This window comes from Mucor mucedo (assembly GCF_025094135.1).
Source record: "Mucor mucedo strain NRRL 3635 chromosome Unknown EV154scaffold_100, whole genome shotgun sequence".
Lineage (NCBI taxonomy): Eukaryota > Fungi > Mucoromycota > Mucoromycetes > Mucorales > Mucoraceae > Mucor > Mucor mucedo.
The window spans coordinates 80,731-96,496 of NW_026252384.1; the positions used below are offsets into that span (position 1 = coordinate 80,731).

Below are 15,766 nucleotides of genomic sequence, written 5' to 3' on the forward strand. Positions count from 1 at the left end.
AAATGATTACCTGAAGAGATTATAAAAAACGTTGCTCAATGAACCTATCTCACGTTTTTTTTTTTTTTTTGGGATATGCATGTATATACTCTCTTATTTAGGGTTGACAGGCCCTGTTTTTTCCATAACAGGAGTGATATCTTTCTTTCTTTTTTTCTTTTTTTTTTTTCAGCCATGGCTCAAGGGAAGGTGGTATAATTGCTTTAAAGCTCTACGATTTGTCAAGATTTTTTCTTTTAGTGAAACTATCTATTCTATACAAAATCGCCTAATCAGGGCTTACAAAAAGAAAAAGAGAATGAGCTTTGACTTTCCTTTTTTAGTAATGAACCGTTTTATCAACAATACAAGGCATTCTTTTTCTCTTAAATATAAATGTCACACTAATTTTTTTTTTTTTTTTGTGTACGTTCTAATCAGGCTGTGTATTATTTGGCAGTCTTGGATCAAAATGTGTTTATTTAATTACGTTTATGCGAAAGCGGGTAATAGTATACATGTATTGTTCACAACTATAAAAAAAAAAAAAAAAAAAAAAAAAAAAAACTTTTATGCACCAGCAATGGTTGCAAGTCAATGCAAATGGGATCTATTAAATTTAGTCTGCTACAAAGAACTTTATTGTCAGTTGATGACAAACAATGTTTTTTTAAAAAAAAATTGCAAAGCTTTGCATGCTTCATATGCCAGTTGACCCAAAGATGGACCCAAATTGTGTCAGAAAAAAAAAAAGGGACATAAAACCACTCGCGACTTTTAAATAACTATTTTTTTTTTTTCACAGTTGTAGAAAACAAAGTGTCTGACATTAGTACTTAGGTACTGCGCGATACCCTCCATCAAAGTAATTGTCGGTTGATATACGTAGTAAAAAGCTAACAAACATTTATTTCTTATGCTTTTTTGTCACATGTAAGACTTTCTTTCCAAGTACTTTTATCCGTACAGGAATTTTTTTCAGGAATAGGTCACCCGTATACCAATGAGCAACATGATGTAAGGTACGTTAACAACCCTGAGAAAGTATGATTGTGAGTATGACGGCCTGAAATACAAACAGAGGTTCCACTGTTGTTATTATTATTTTTGTACTGATGAATCATATTCGTAAAAAGTATAAATGGGTTCCCTCCCTCAACTATCGGCTATAGTTGAGAGAAGATGAACGGTTTGTAGGCTGCTATGACTGGATGGCTAATTTTATCAGACGGAATAAAAAAAAAAAAAAATACATCTATGAGAGACCACCCACTATCTTTATAAAGAGACTACAGTTCGCACTGAAATCAATTCTTGATTCCCGTTAGCGCGATAGTGTACATACACCTTGGAGATTTCTTTATATGCGCCTCCCCCGACGAAAAAAAAAAAAAAGAAGAGGGAAAGAAACAGTTTCAAACTCTTATAAAAGGATGGAAACTGATAAACAAGGACTGTTTAATCTATGACTTGTAAAATATTGGGTTAGGGTTCTTGTGAGTTGGTCTAAAGCGCCTTTTTAAATTGGGTACAACAAACAACACTGGTGTAATGAAGTGTCAATCAAGAAATGAACGCATTTAGCTTCTCGATAAATTAGGCCTTAAATTTTTGATGAAGTCTCTGCTTTTATAAAGTATTGTGTTCTTCCATGTTGTGTGGGACCCTAGAAGGGGTCTGCATGAGATTGTTACACGACAACATACTCGAGTAAAAAAAAAAAAAAAATGTTGTACGCTCAAAGAATTCTTCCCCACACATACACACACACCTTCATTCATTCGCATATCACACTGCATTGGCTGTCAAAATAAAATGAACAAGTGTGAAACGTAGTAAAAATCATTCGAACAAAGGAGAGTTCAGACTGGGCGGATATTTAATGATAGGTGGTGCGTGTAAAAACGTCACAGTTACAGCTAGGGCATAAATGAAATAATTTATTTCTCTCTCTCTCTCTTTTTTTTTTTTTTATAATAAAAAAAAAAACATTCACCATGGCAGCCATTAACGATAGTGTTTATGCACGAGTACGTGAAAAAGTAAAGGAGCAAAACCTCAGCGAACAAGAATTAAAAGCCGTGGATACGGCTAGAGAACAACTTCAAACTCACAGTAAAGTCACAATGGGACCCAGTTATACATTAATTCTAAAACATTTTGCGTAGCTTATACTGGTGGTTTAGTTGGTGCCACAACTGCATTTTTCTTGGGTATGTAGAGAGAATGTATCGGTGAGACATGCTGACATTGAGTTTTTTTTTTTTTTTTTTTAAAAAAAAAGGTAAAAAGAAGAAATTCAACCCAATTCAGTTACTTGCCTTAACAGGTGGTGGGTTTCTCATGGGCACACAAATGGGCGTGATATCAGGCGCTTTGGCAGGTGTAAAAACCATCCAGAGTTTACCGGATCCTAAGCGTCTTATCGGTGTAGTGAGAGAAGTTCAGTAAGTAGAAAATCGATCAACAGAGGAGGGAATGAAACAATTTAATAAAAAAAGGTGAATAGAATAGAAGCAATGAAAGGAAGACAATCTGGTGGAGGAGGAGGAGCACCTCCTACTATTAGTCCTCACCAAATGACACCTCAAGAGCTTCATGAAGCACAAAGTCCACAAGATCAATTCTTCCCTGATCACGCTGAAAATCAACAAGGAGGTGGCAAGAGCGGTAAGGGAAAAGAGAGAGAGAGAGAGAGAGAGAGTTATATTTAGCATTGCAGAATATGTAATTAAATATTTCAAAAATAGCCTGGAATAATAAGAGAAGTTTAAGTCATACTGGTGAGCTTGATATGACGGATGAGACAGACCCACTCTCTCGTCAAGAGGCAACAGCAACGACACGTCACTTGAAGCAACAACAGCAACAGAGTGCCTGGGATAAGATTCGAGCTGAGAGTTTACCCAATAATACATGGTCAAAGATCCGTATGCAAGCCCAAAAGAACCCTGAGGATGAAGAAGAAATTGCCAAAGCAAAGGCTGCTAGAGCTAGTCGACTTCGTGAAAATGCAGAGTTTAGTTATAATAATGTAGAGGAACTACCACGTACAAGAGAGGAAGACATGCAAAGAGGCACTTCGAGAAAAAATCAATGGGGTGATCCATTATAATATATAATATAATAATAATAATAATAAAAGGCACATATTTCTTGTATATTAATAAATGAGTATTAATTTTTTTTTTTTACCTTATTGCAAAAACTACCAAGTACTTCGGAATCCCGCAGAACTTAAAGAGCAACATAACTGAGGACAAACATATCTCTAATAACTATAAAAGAGGGGTGGGAAAACGAACAAAAAAAAAAAAAAAAAAGATTCCGATTAATTCATTTTCGCTTCACTAATAGTTTAAGAATGTTTCTGAAGAAAATTACTCTAGGTTTAACTTGCGTTGCATCCATTTCCTTGTCCGTTTTCGCTTTAGAAGAGAACCTTGTCAATGAAGATTACCGAGCTGATATAATTAAGGGAGCCTTCAAGCATGCATGGAAAGGTTATTCAACGTTCGCCTATGGTCATGACGAGTTACGACCCATTACCAATGGTACGACGGATTCCAGGTAATAGTTTAACAATCCAAATTTCTTGCAATCTTTTTTTTTAATCATTTCATTTTTCTCATAGAAATGGATGGGGAGGTAAATGTTTTTTTTTTTTTTTCATGCATGAGTATAATTCAATTTAACAAGGAATGATCAATATTTGTAGCTTCTATTTTTGACGCGCTTGATACTATGATTATTATGGGTCTAGAGGACGATTACCTGCGTGCCCTTGATCATATCAAAAGTGTTGATTGGAAGCAGAGTCTGGAGCCTTCAAAAACATTCGAAACAAATATTCGTTATTTAGGTGGACTTTTATCTGCTTATGATTTGAAAGGTGATAAAATCTTGTTAAATAAGGCAAAAGAATTGGCTGAGAATGTCATTATGCCCGCATTCAGAACAAGTAACGGTATCCCGTCTGCCTACGTCGATGTTGAACTGCAAGTAGATCTTATAAGAACCCAAAGAGAGAAAAATCAAAATTAACGCGTCTTCTTTTCTTTTCATATATATATATATATATCATTTTACAGTGGTGAGCCTGTGGGAGGAGAAGAGATTGTTTTGGCTGAATTTGGCTCGCTTCAATTGGAACTTGTACGTTTATCCCAACTTACTGGCGACCCAAAGTATGAAAATGTAGGCAATAGTATCCTTGAAAAAATCTCCAAGGTTCCTTCCAGAATCCCTGGCTTGTACCCCATGATTTGGAATTTGGACCCTTTCATGCCTGAAAATACCTACATCACCATCTCCGGAGGCTCAGATAGTTACTATGAGTACCTTTTAAAGACTCATATTCTGATGGAAGGCAAAGAAGAACTTCAATTGGATATGTGGAAAACCGCTGTGGGTAGTATGCACCGTTACCTACGTTCAGAGACGCACGGAGGTAAAGTATACCTTGCTGAATTTGAAGAGCATTACAAGTTGTTGCAGTCAGGTGAATTAGTCTGCTTTATGCCTGGTAACTTGCTGCTTGGTGGTCGTTATTTACAGAATAAGAAAGTGGAGGCCTTTGCGCTTGAATTGATGAACTCTTGTTATGATGTCTGGGATACACCAACTGGATTGGCTCCAGAGACATGGAGCTGGATAGATAAATCACAAAATATCTCATTTTATTCTGAAAAAATGCAGCTTACAATGAGTGAGGCTGGATTCCTATCGCAGGATACTGGATATGATTTAAGACCAGGTACATGAAAATTGTCAGGATATCATCAAGTACTAATTTTATGTCTTTTTCCCCGCAAAAAAAAAAAAAAAATAGAAACAATCGAAAGTTTATTCTATTTCTATCGTATTACCGGTGACAAAACATATCAGGTAAACTATAAATGTCTGTAATATTTATAATACAACTGACACGAATGAGAAATGTAGGACAAGGCTTGGAAGATATTTGAAGCGATTGAAAAGTATTGTAAAACAACTTCAGGTTATACTCGTATTGCTGATGTGACCAATCAGGAAGATGTCCAGCCATTAAATTTTGAAGAAAGGTTTGGATATAAACTAAAACGTAACATTTTCGATTTACTATATTTATTTAACTCTTCCCCTCCACACACACACACATTTTAGTTATTTCTTTGCTGAAACTTTGAAATACCTGTACTTGATGTTTACCGACCCAAGCTACATCTCACTGGATGAGTATGTATTCAATACCGAGGCTCATCCTTTCAAGCTTTCAACACCTATTCAAGTTCAAGCCAAAGAGTTCTCTTAAAAAAAAAAAGAGAGATCGAAAAGAGAGAGGTTGAACCCAAAATACCATTATAGAAATTGACATTTAATTTATCTCACACTATCCTCCTACATTTTTTTTATTTATATATATATTGATACGTCTTTGAATAATAAAAGAAATACTCCCATTTTAAAAATAATAAAAAAATTGCTCGTATTAAACAGGTACAATTGTAAGGAATGAAGAATTATACTTTGTTATAAACATTTTCTCTGCGGTATTTTATTTCAGGTATACAGTATCTTGGGGTTATTGTTATAAATTACATTGTCTGGTTAAAATAGGACAACAAGTTGGTACTACGAAGGCTCAACCATTCCTTTATGCCCAAGTTATTTGAAACATTAGTAGGCCCATTGACAGCACTTACAAAGTCAATATCGGTCGAGGTAGTGTTTGAATCCGCACTGCTTACTCCACCACCCGAGGAGGAGGAAGAACCGACACGAGCACACGACTTGTCCCAAGCAACATCTTCTGTAATCATAGCGGCAATCTGATCAATACGTGTTTCCAAGATTTCAAGATTGACAAGCTCTTTTGTGATATTCACAAGTAAATTTTCAAAATCTTGCTTGAATTGTGGTACTTGAAGCATTCTTGTCATCAAAGGACGGGTAGAGAATCCGGGGTACTCTGTGTAGTTTGCTCCATTCATCAATGTGACGTTGTACATGGTATGACCCATGGATAAATCAAAATCTTGGCCACTGAATAACAAGCGTTCATTTTCTAAGTCGTCGTACAAAATATAGTTATTAGCCATCGTGAAGTATGCATCTGAGTTGGAGATGACAATCTCAAGAGCCAGGCCGCGAAGAAAACTATCTGTATCCATCTTTTCTTGCCAGAGAGAAATAGCAGAGTCGTCTGATGTGGTGTTGGATTGTTCCGAGATAAATTTAGTCAAGTCCATGATACGTGTGTAGTTGGCTGTTCCTGTTGAAGGGTCTTCTTTAAGAGAATACTGACCGGCGCTATATAAGGTAACATTGTCCCCAAGATAAGATAAATCAGAAGTACTTGCACTGCTAACTAAATCTCCTCCCCCACCGCCGCCACCGCCCATCCCACCATCAGTTTGATTTTGTGGAGGAGAGCCACCATTTGTTTGATTTCCCATTGCACCAGTAGCTTGATGATCCATTGTGTTGGTAGTTTGATTGCCCATGACTTGACCACCACCCGTTGATTGACCTCCTGAAACATCTGTAACAAATAAAGTGCCTCGTACGTATTTCTTGGACCCAGCTGCAAACTCATTCTTGATCCATGGATTCTTGAGATTTTCTGAAAATCCGAAAAGTCCAAGTGGTTGGTCGTTTATGTAAAGACGCGCATAACTATATCTTGATGAAGGGATACCGATAGACTCAGCAATGTCGTATGCCAGCTCTTCTCGCATGTAGGAGGAATCGGTAGCCATTGATCTCAGTTTCAATTGACGGTAGTGGTACAGGTCGTCGTCCTTTTGAAGTTTTAGCTTGTAAGACAACTTTGCATAAGATCTTGTACTATGCCCCGAAATAGCCACTGAAATGTTTTGATAGCTTTTCACAGCGTTTGGGCTAAAAAGATGGGTTATTTTTGTTAGTACTTCTTTTTTTTTTATAATTTCATACACATTTATGAGTCTCTTTTTTTTTTTTACCTTATATACGTCATATTTAAGTAGATATCAATATCTTTACTTTCTTGATTGGCATGCATATAATCAATAGCTGTTTGGTTTCCGGTTAAATGGATAGTAGGAATTTCACCGTCGATATGAAGTTTAGATTCGATACGATCAATAATAGGAAGAGGTGGAAGTATTGTAGGAATTTTATCCAACGCCCAAGAGTTCCAAGATCTGCCATAGTATTCGTTTAATGTGTCTTCATTGGTACCATTACGAGCGAAGCTTTCGGTTTCAATGATGGTGGTGTTTTCCTTGAAAAGTAAAGCATACTTGTAGGTATCAGCCGCGGGAGCTTGACCGATATGAAGTAGAGCAGAGTCGTCGCTGACGGTACTTAAAGGGTATACCTGGCTATCAATAATAACACCCACTGTGGTGTTATTAGGGACCAAAGAGATCACATTGTAGGTGATGTTGGATGAGGCTATCACTGATGTCATAAAGACAGCAGGAAGAATACAAATGGCTAATAAACCGTGTTAGTAAATTGACTCAATGTTTTACCGATTTTTTTTTTTTTTTTTTTTTTTTTACCAGCAGATAATGTCAGCATTTGAAAGAATATCAGTTACTACGATATCAAGAAGAAACTATGGTCTTTATATATATACACTCATATGCATCCTAAATGTTTAATTGTTCACAATTCCACGGCAGTTAATTATTTTAATATCGGTATGAACAGTGATTCGTCCTTCCAATGAGTTGTTTTCGACTCCGAATGTGCCAAGTTAAAATGTACTACCTACTCATAGAACCCACTGAGTCGGATTTCTCTAGACTATACATAACGATGATGTAGTTTGGCTTGGCTTTTTTTCGTTTTTTTTTTATTATTATCTGGGAAATACAGATGGCGGAGTAGCAGACTCTTGTCAATAACAAAGGTCTGGACAATAGTATACTAAACACGATATAAAGCACTAAGTATGAACAGACAATTTTCATAGACGGTAGCTTTGTGCCGATTGAAGATATAATTGGACTTACAAAAGATAAAACTAAACATCGTTCTCAACAAAACAACAACTGCTGAGTTTTGATATCTCGGGTTTGGGACGCAAACTGTCAACCTGACTTTCATACCTGCAATTCATATATAGATGCGAATTCAACTTTGGTGACATTACACTCATAGAAAGTTTCTTTGTTACGGTTAGATACTGTTATGTGTCTCTGTATTTCAACGTAAAAGTAACTGTAATATCTTTCATAGCCCACTTTTTAACGCTATTGTGTAACTCGCAGAAAAACAAAACTGAGCTGTGTACCCATTTTGACACATGTACGATATCTTATTAGCTGATCCACCTGAAGTAGTATTAGAACTTGATCCCAAAATGAGAAATCAAAATCAAAATTTAAAGTATTCTATGTTAATACACTTGTTGTGCTATTAACACTTGTTGACAAGTTAACATTTAATTAGGCGGAAAAAATGTACATAGTAACGTACACTCCAAATTACTCTATAGGAAAATGCTTTGCCAAGTGATTTTGGGCTGGTTTGTAATGCGAGTGTGATCAAAAGTTTCTTTTTTTGTAGTTGAGCTGCATGAAGCAAAAAAAAAAAAAAAAAAAAAAAAAAAAAAAAAAAAAAAAAAAAAAAAAAAAAAAAAAAAAAAAAAAAAAGGGTTGACACATTTAAGCCTCGCAGTTGTCAATAAAATAAGCGATCGTATTAATGCATGCCTATACACCATAGATCAATCTCGCTTAAATGTTAATGGATAAAACTTTAACGCGGTACACGCTTTCAGTCTAAAGTACATATGCCAAGTTTTAATGCAACGAGAGCAATCAAATGACGAGGATATCGTGTGTTTGGGTCACGGTCACTTGTAATGTAACCAACTGTTGGTAATAGTATTTGAGTTTCGTGTCTGTAACACACTTCGGTTTCTATCGAGTAAGGATAACAGGAACGTGCCATATGTCTGCGCAGGTGATTGGGGCTTTTTGAAAAGGTGTGAGTGCTGTACTTTTTTTTTTGTTCAGGGCCACCATGTATATGATCTCCTAAAAAAAAAAAAAATTGCCACGGATTAAGCATATAGCTGATCTCTGTAACTTTTGTTGTATGTAAAATTTTACCGTTCTCTGGAGGTACAGAGATTCCACTTTTATTTTACACCATAATGTAATGAGTGATGAATTGGTTTTCCGGTCTAATAACTGTAAACATTCTTGATCTCAACTCTATTAAGCAATTTTGGGAGGTTTTGAAAGTTGGAGCTATAAAAAGTCAACTGAAAGACACAGGGGCACGCCTTTCAGAGTAAGATGCATTAAACAAGGGACGCTTATAACTTGATTTAACCAGAAACTGGTGAAGCTATGTGTAAAAACTGGTGAATTCCTTTCCTAGAAGAAGGTCAAATTGATTTCAAATCAACATTTTTAAGTAAGGGCAATTTAACCTCAAACATGTGGGCTATGATGATATTGACATCCGCTATATGTCTAAATATGGTAAATTGTTACAAAAACGAAATCTGCGGAATATGGTAAATAGCGCATCATTGGTAAAAAAATAAAAAATAAAAAAAAAGGGGAGGGGGGAGGCAAAATTATGGATCGTCTGTTTTATGTATCGATATCGACGAGGTATAGATATTATTTATGAGACAGATTACTGGTTGAAAAAGTCTAAAATATTAGCACTACGAAGAGCAAACCACTCCTTCACACCCAAGTTACTGTTAACATTTGTTGGGCCATTCACTGCAAGTAAAAAGTCCATTTCATTTATAAAGGAAGCAGCACCAACTGTCTTATCGGATTCATCAGTATTGGTTGCGTTGGCAGGTGCTTTGATCAATTTAGGTCCTCTTCTGATCTCTTTACCCATACGAGCGCAAGTCTTATCCCAGGCAACATCTTCAATGAGCATATCAGCAAGTTGATCAATACGATTTCCCAATACATCAAGATTGACAAGATCTTTTGTCATTTTTACAATCAACGCCTCAAACTCTTTCTTAAATTGGGGTACCTGAAGCATCTTGGGCATCAAGGGGCGAGTCATAAAGAAGGGAAATTCGGTGTAGTTACCACCATTCATCAAAGTATGATTAAATATCGTATGACCCAAAGATAAATCAAAATCTTGTCCTGTGAAGAAAATACGCTTGTGCTTCAAGTCATCATACAAGACATAATTGTTGGCCATGGTAAAATAACCATCAGCATTCGAAATAACAACTTCATGAGCTAAACCACGAAGGAAACTGTCGGTATCCATTTTTTCTTTCCAAAGAGGGACAACAGAATCGTCAACACCAGAGGCGGGTTGGTCATGAATAAATTGAATCATGTCCATGATACGGGTGTAGTTGGCTTGGCCCTTGGAAGGGTTTTCTCTGAGTGAATATTGACCAGCACTGTAACGAGAAACATCGTCTCCGAGATACGATAAATCAGAAATACAGTTACCAGGTCTACCAGGTCCTCCTCCTCCGCCACCAGGTCCTCCTTCATTACCGTTACCACCCGGTCCGCCGGGTCCTCCAGGTCCGCCAGGTCCTCCAGGCCCATCAAGGTGCTTAATCTCTCGACCACCAGATAAATCTGCAACATATAATGCACCTTGTTTAAACTTCTTTGATCCATTTGCAAATTCATTTCTGATCCAGGGATTTTTGAGCATCTCAGCTAGACCAAAAAGACCGATTGGTTGGTCGTTAATGTAAAGACGAGCAAAGCTGTAACCGGTTGCAGGAATACCAACGGATTCGGCAATACCATAAGCTAGTTCGTCTCTGATGTAGGATGCATCGGTAGCCAAGGATCGCAGCTTGAATCGACGGTATTTGAAAAGATTTTCACCTTTTGGGATATTCAATTTGTAGGATAATTTAGAAAGAGAACGTGTGCTATGTCCGGAGATTCCGATTGTAATATTGTGAAAGCTCTTTACAACATTAGGACTATACGGATTTAAAAGGTAAGTATTTTGGGTTTCCATGTGACGAATGGTATGTATTACCTGATGTAGGTCATTTTCAGATGAACGTCGATATCGGTTCGTTGATTGGCATGCATATAGTCAATTTCTGTTTGATTACCAATAAAGTGAATGGTAGGGATCTCGCCAGCGATATGAAGATCGGTTTTGAGGCGGTTAACAATTGGAAGAGGTGGAAGAATAGCAGGTATCTTATCAATTTTGCGGGAGTTCCATGACCTGCCGTAGTATTCATTCAATGTGTTTTCTTTGGAGCCCTTACGGGTAAAATTTTCGGTTTCGATAATTGAATTATCGTCCTTAAGAAGCAGTACATATTGATAAGATGTAGATGCAGGGGCTTCACCCGAGTGCAGTAAATGTGAGTCCTCACTAATTGTCGTTAAAGGGTAGATTTGGTTATCTACAATGACACCAACAGTTGTGTTACTAGGAACTAATGATACAACATTATAAGTAATATTTGGTGAGGCAACAATAGCTGCTGAGAAGAAAGTCTGGAAAAGACTGATAGCTATGAATAAGTGTATAGTCAGTATAAATGCTAGCTTAACTTTTTTTTTTTTTTTTTTTTTTTTATTATTACCTTTTGATACCAGCATTTTTAAATGAGAACAATTAAAAAGAAATTTGAAAATTTATCGAAAAAGAAAAATTAAAATACATCTTCCTATTTGTACTACCAAGTGATTCGGTTGTTAAATGTATACGAATGATACAAAAGTTAATCTTGATTCGTCAGTTATCTGATTGTTTCTTTATTTGGAAAACAATATGTAGGCCAATCATTTATTACTCAAGCTGAGGACTGTTGTAACGAGATCTACTTTATCTTCAGGACTAATAAATATCAATAGCCGTAGCTTTCCTAATTACACGGAATTACTATCAGCGCTTGAGTAGATACAATTAACTTTTAAAACGATTTATAGTAGAGACACTTTTTTTTTATTAATATGCGATGTTTTACTTAAAATATTTTTATATACCGTCACTGTAATACATAGTATCACCCACATGATTACTATCTCGTATTTTCTTCATCCTCTCACTAACCGCCACTAATACTGAGAGGATATTAAACAAATATCATATTCAATAACCGTCAGAATCGCCTCACAGCAGAACCTTTAAAACTGAGCTAATAATAATGTGAAACAAAAAGTGATGAAATTACATATTAAATACCAATCCTAAAAAACTTTCAACTATAATGTCTTTAGTAAGAAGCGAACAAACGAGTTATAAATCATAAAATCTAGTACTGTAAGAAATCTTTAATAACAGAATATTATAAGCAGCGAATCCTGACATACCAATCGACTATAATATGTATAATGACGAAATTGATCATTTCAGGTTAAAATGAAGAAGATGAAGTGGAGACAAACAAGAAGAATATACCAAGTTGTATAGGAGTTGTTAATAGAAAGCTCATTTAGGTGTATAACCCGAACCAATTGGGTTGGCATGCTTTAATATACTCTGCGCGCCAAAGTTTCACGTAATAAAAGGGTAACATATTGCCAAATAGTGAGTCGGTAAGTTGTTCTTTTCATTATGACACTGGGCACCTAGCTAGCTTTAGCAGCAAAGCAGTTTTTCAGAAACAAAAATATAAGACAGATAATATTTAGGGGACGCTCTTCGATTTGCAATGTCATTTCCAATATGTTACCCTCTCTGTGTTCACAACATTTCCCTTCGTTTCAGGTTTGCTTCGAACTTGTATAGCTTATACTTGTATGACATTTAATCGGGAAAAGCATCAGATTCTTCTTTTTGCCAGAAGCTAAATTTAATTTTATTGGCTTATTTTTGCTTCAATCAAGATAATAACCTACATAAATGCCAAGTAATAAGGTTATAAAAGAAATTAAGTAGCATCAATATCATTTAATACCCATTTGTGGGAGCCAATTTTGACATGCGGGACTGCAAATCGTGTAGACGGGTGGCTTTTTTGAATTTTTCGATTCAAGTTCAGTTGAGAACAAGGACTCATCGAAGAACCAGGAAAAAAAAAATTGCTTTAACATAATTCAATAAATATGGTTTTGCAAGTTACCACTGCCAATAACGTAAAAGTATATACCGTTTCAGGTGGTCTTGGTTCAAGATCTATTCCCGATTGGCTCGTACGTCAAAAGAAGAAGGCCTTAAAGAAGGATTTCGGTACACTTATATAATTAACTTTTTCCTAAACTTTTGCTAATTTTCCACCTAGATTTCCGTACAAGAGTCGAACTTATTCAGGATTTTGAGTTTCCCGAAGCTTCTAATCGTCTCAAAACAACAAGAGATGGTAAATTTGTTGTCGCTACTGGTACTTACAAACCTCAAATGAGAGTTTTTGAGTTTGCTGACATGTCAATGAAGTTTGAGCGTCACACCGATGCCGAGACTCTTAATTTCGAGGTAGGGTTTCTTAAGCCGAGTAGAATACTAAATTAGCTGCTTACAATTTAGAATAGATTTTATCCGATGACTGGACTAAACAAGCACTTTTACAAAACGATCGTTCCGTCGAACTTCATTCTCAAGGCGGTATTCATTATCGTACTCGTATTCCCAAGTTTGGCCGAGATCTCGCTTACCATTTTCCTTCTTGTGATCTCATGGTTAGTGGATCTGGTTCCGAAGTTTATCGTTTGAATTTAGATCAAGGACGATTCTTGAATTCGATCCAAACTGATTCCGAAGAAGGTGTTAACTGCATTGAGATTAACCCTGCCCATCAATTGTTTGGTATGGGTACAGCTAAGGGTACAGTGGAATTATGGGATCCTAGATCCAAATCTCGTGTAGGTCTTTTATCTCAATTAGACGTACCCGCACAATTTGGTAGAGATGATAATACAGCTTTGGAAGTATCTGCATTGAAGTTCCGTGATGATGGTCTTACTATGGGTGTAGGTACCACTACAGGTCATACATTATTATACGATTTACGTTCTACTGTTCCTACTCTTGTTAAAGATCATCAATATGGTTTCCCTATCAAGACCATTCATTTCCATAAGGGCTCTCCTGGAGCCAATGATTCAGAAACTGGTGGTGATAAGGTTATCGTTGCAGATTGTAAGATTGTCAAGATTTGGGATCGTGCAAGTGGCAAACATTTCACATCCATTGAACCCGAAACAGATATCAATGACGTGACAACAGTGGATGATAGCGGTTTGATTTTCACCGCCAATGAAGGTATCCAAATGGGTTCTTACTTCATTCCTCAATTGGGCCCTGCCCCTCGCTGGGCATCCTTCTTGGAAAATCTTACAGAAGAGATGGAAGAAAACCCCAACCGCGATATCTACGACGAATACAAATTTATCACTCGCAAAGAACTTACAGCACTTGGTTTGGAACATCTTATGGGTACCAATGTACTCAAGGCTTATATGCATGGTTTCTTTGTCGATTTACGTTTGTATGAAAAGGCTAGATTGATTGCCAATCCTTTCGCCTATGATGAATACCGTGATCGTGCTGTCAAGGATAAGATTGAGAAGGAACGTGGTTCTCGTATCCGTGCTGTTAAACAATTGCCTAGTGTCAACAAGGCACTTGCTAAACAACTTATGGCCGAGAAATCCAGTGGTGCTAAGAAGGGTGATGTTATGGGCGACAACCGTTTCGCCGATCTCTTTGAAGATCCCGACTTCCAAGTTGATGAAAGATCAAAGGAATTCCAATTGTTACATCCTTCAGTCAAGCATAAAAATCATCGTGATGACGAAGACGAGTCTGAAGAAGAGATTGTACAAGAAGCTACACCAATGGATGAAGATATGGGCAGTGGATCGGAAAGTGAAGACGATATTGTTACAAAGATTCGTAAGGGTAGAGGATTAGAAGTACGTGATAGAAAGCAAACGTCAACATCTATTCGTACTGGAGGACAAAAGAAGCGTGGGCCTGAGATGCGTATGGGCACAGCTGGTGGTAGAATGACTGGTAAGAGTGATACTAAGAAATCATTCGGATCAAGATTAGAAACGCAAGACAGCCGTCGTAAGAATGAGGGCCATAAGATGTCTCGTACTGCTATGGGTGGTATGGAAATGTCTTTCACACCTCAATCTGGAAAAAGTAAAAACAAGAAAGATCAAGGTGGCGATAACAAGGACAAGTACAAGAATAAGCGTCGTGCATAATTTTGTTCTCAATTTATTATTTTTATTTTCAATTATTCATTTCCCATTTTTCACCTAGACTTACCCTTTTCAACACCCACACACACACACACACACACACTTTCTCGCCGTTTTTTCTTCAATTATATCATTTCCCTGTATTATTTTTTTATAACATTTTCTTTTTTTTTTTTTTAACTTTTTGAATATAAACCGTGACTTGCTTGTACATTTTTTTTTTAAACTTTTTCTCTCTTTTGCTAATATGAATTTTCAAGAACAGGTACTAAATAAAGTCTATTAAACCATGTCTTCTGTTCATCTAAAACCATACAGTTAAATGATATAAAATCAAAATCAGTCAACTTTCCTCCATCCAACATTTTGTTATCCCAAAAAATCTATTCCGACCTTGTGCTTGCTAAAAAGTGGAAAAATGTTGAATACAAACCAGTAAATGGATTGGAAATTTGCGTATTTTTAGCAAATGAACCCGAGCTTTCCACACCATCCATCCATAAATTGATCATTCTGCCTATATTTCAGGATACAGAACAACTGTCGTTAAAGCGGTATGCCAAATGAATTTATTTTTAATCTATTTTACTAACTTTAATTGATGAAGCATTTCAAACATATTCGAAGTGTTATCTACAAGTCAAGTTATTGATACTCCAATTGAGTAAGTT

The 15,766-nt window shown here is 36.4% G+C and overlaps 6 protein-coding genes across 6 annotated transcripts; 4 read left to right on the plus strand and 2 right to left on the minus strand.

Moving 5' to 3' along the window:
* Positions 1-1,897: 1,897 nt before the first annotated feature.
* Positions 1,898-3,150, plus strand: EV154DRAFT_520146 (uncharacterized protein). The gene is made up of 5 exons (XM_051602795.1): positions 1,898-2,094; positions 2,148-2,192; positions 2,264-2,426; positions 2,489-2,649; positions 2,730-3,150. The coding sequence occupies exons 1-5, from the start codon at positions 1,977-1,979 to the stop codon at positions 3,092-3,094; spliced, it is 852 nt and encodes a 283-aa protein (XP_051454132.1). The 5' UTR covers positions 1,898-1,976; the 3' UTR covers positions 3,095-3,150.
* A 193-nt stretch (positions 3,151-3,343) lies between these two features.
* On the plus strand, positions 3,344-5,359 carry EV154DRAFT_554424 (glycoside hydrolase; the record flags this gene model as incomplete). Its single annotated transcript, XM_051605191.1, has 7 exons — positions 3,344-3,549; positions 3,614-3,627; positions 3,698-3,981; positions 4,078-4,735; positions 4,811-4,866; positions 4,924-5,042; positions 5,125-5,359. The coding sequence occupies 7 exons, from the start codon at positions 3,344-3,346 to the stop codon at positions 5,270-5,272; spliced, it is 1,485 nt and encodes a 494-aa protein (XP_051454133.1). The 3' UTR covers positions 5,273-5,359.
* A 127-nt stretch (positions 5,360-5,486) lies between these two features.
* Positions 5,487-7,558, minus strand: EV154DRAFT_605403 (coth protein-domain-containing protein). The gene is made up of 3 exons (XM_051607471.1): positions 7,509-7,558; positions 6,945-7,440; positions 5,487-6,861 (listed from the first exon to the last, which is right to left on the minus strand). Exons 1-3 carry the CDS (start codon positions 7,525-7,527, stop codon positions 5,556-5,558), a joined length of 1,821 nt encoding a protein of 606 aa, XP_051454134.1. The 5' UTR covers positions 7,528-7,558; the 3' UTR covers positions 5,487-5,555.
* A 1,888-nt stretch (positions 7,559-9,446) lies between these two features.
* On the minus strand, positions 9,447-11,565 carry EV154DRAFT_520153 (coth protein-domain-containing protein). The gene is made up of 3 exons (XM_051602796.1): positions 11,528-11,565; positions 10,963-11,455; positions 9,447-10,903 (listed from the first exon to the last, which is right to left on the minus strand). The coding sequence occupies exons 1-3, from the start codon at positions 11,541-11,543 to the stop codon at positions 9,607-9,609; spliced, it is 1,806 nt and encodes a 601-aa protein (XP_051454135.1). The 5' UTR covers positions 11,544-11,565; the 3' UTR covers positions 9,447-9,606.
* A 1,322-nt stretch (positions 11,566-12,887) lies between these two features.
* Positions 12,888-15,364, plus strand: EV154DRAFT_449024 (WD40-repeat-containing domain protein). The gene is made up of 3 exons (XM_051597173.1): positions 12,888-13,116; positions 13,169-13,359; positions 13,416-15,364. Exons 1-3 carry the CDS (start codon positions 12,993-12,995, stop codon positions 15,096-15,098), a joined length of 1,998 nt encoding a protein of 665 aa, XP_051454136.1. The 5' UTR covers positions 12,888-12,992; the 3' UTR covers positions 15,099-15,364.
* EV154DRAFT_484811 (uncharacterized protein) lies at positions 15,343-15,763 on the plus strand (the record flags this gene model as incomplete). Its single annotated transcript, XM_051598690.1, has 3 exons — positions 15,343-15,360; positions 15,414-15,649; positions 15,703-15,763. The coding sequence occupies 3 exons, from the start codon at positions 15,343-15,345 to the stop codon at positions 15,761-15,763; spliced, it is 315 nt and encodes a 104-aa protein (XP_051454137.1).
* Positions 15,764-15,766: the final 3 nt, after the last annotated feature.

Excerpts from the sequence above, each read along its gene's own strand:
- EV154DRAFT_520153 (XM_051602796.1), bottom strand. Across the intron at positions 10,904-10,962 it reads CTGAAAATGACCTACATCAG|TCCTAATGTTGTAAAGAGCT; the intron begins GTAATACATACC and ends AAATCCGTATAG.
- EV154DRAFT_449024 (XM_051597173.1), top strand. The coding sequence starts at position 12,993 with ATGGTTTTGCAAGTTACCACTGCCAATAACGTAAAAGTATATACCGTT. Across the intron at positions 13,117-13,168 it reads GGCCTTAAAGAAGGATTTCG|ATTTCCGTACAAGAGTCGAA; the intron begins GTACACTTATAT and ends TTTTCCACCTAG. Across the intron at positions 13,360-13,415 it reads CCGAGACTCTTAATTTCGAG|ATTTTATCCGATGACTGGAC; the intron begins GTAGGGTTTCTT and ends AATTTAGAATAG.
- EV154DRAFT_605403 (XM_051607471.1), bottom strand. Across the intron at positions 6,862-6,944 it reads TTAAATATGACGTATATAAG|CCCAAACGCTGTGAAAAGCT; the intron begins GTAAAAAAAAAA and ends CCATCTTTTTAG.
- EV154DRAFT_520146 (XM_051602795.1), top strand. The coding sequence starts at position 1,977 with ATGGCAGCCATTAACGATAGTGTTTATGCACGAGTACGTGAAAAAGTA. Across the intron at positions 2,095-2,147 it reads AGAACAACTTCAAACTCACA|CTTATACTGGTGGTTTAGTT; the intron begins GTAAAGTCACAA and ends CATTTTGCGTAG. Across the intron at positions 2,193-2,263 it reads CACAACTGCATTTTTCTTGG|GTAAAAAGAAGAAATTCAAC; the intron begins GTATGTAGAGAG and ends TTAAAAAAAAAG.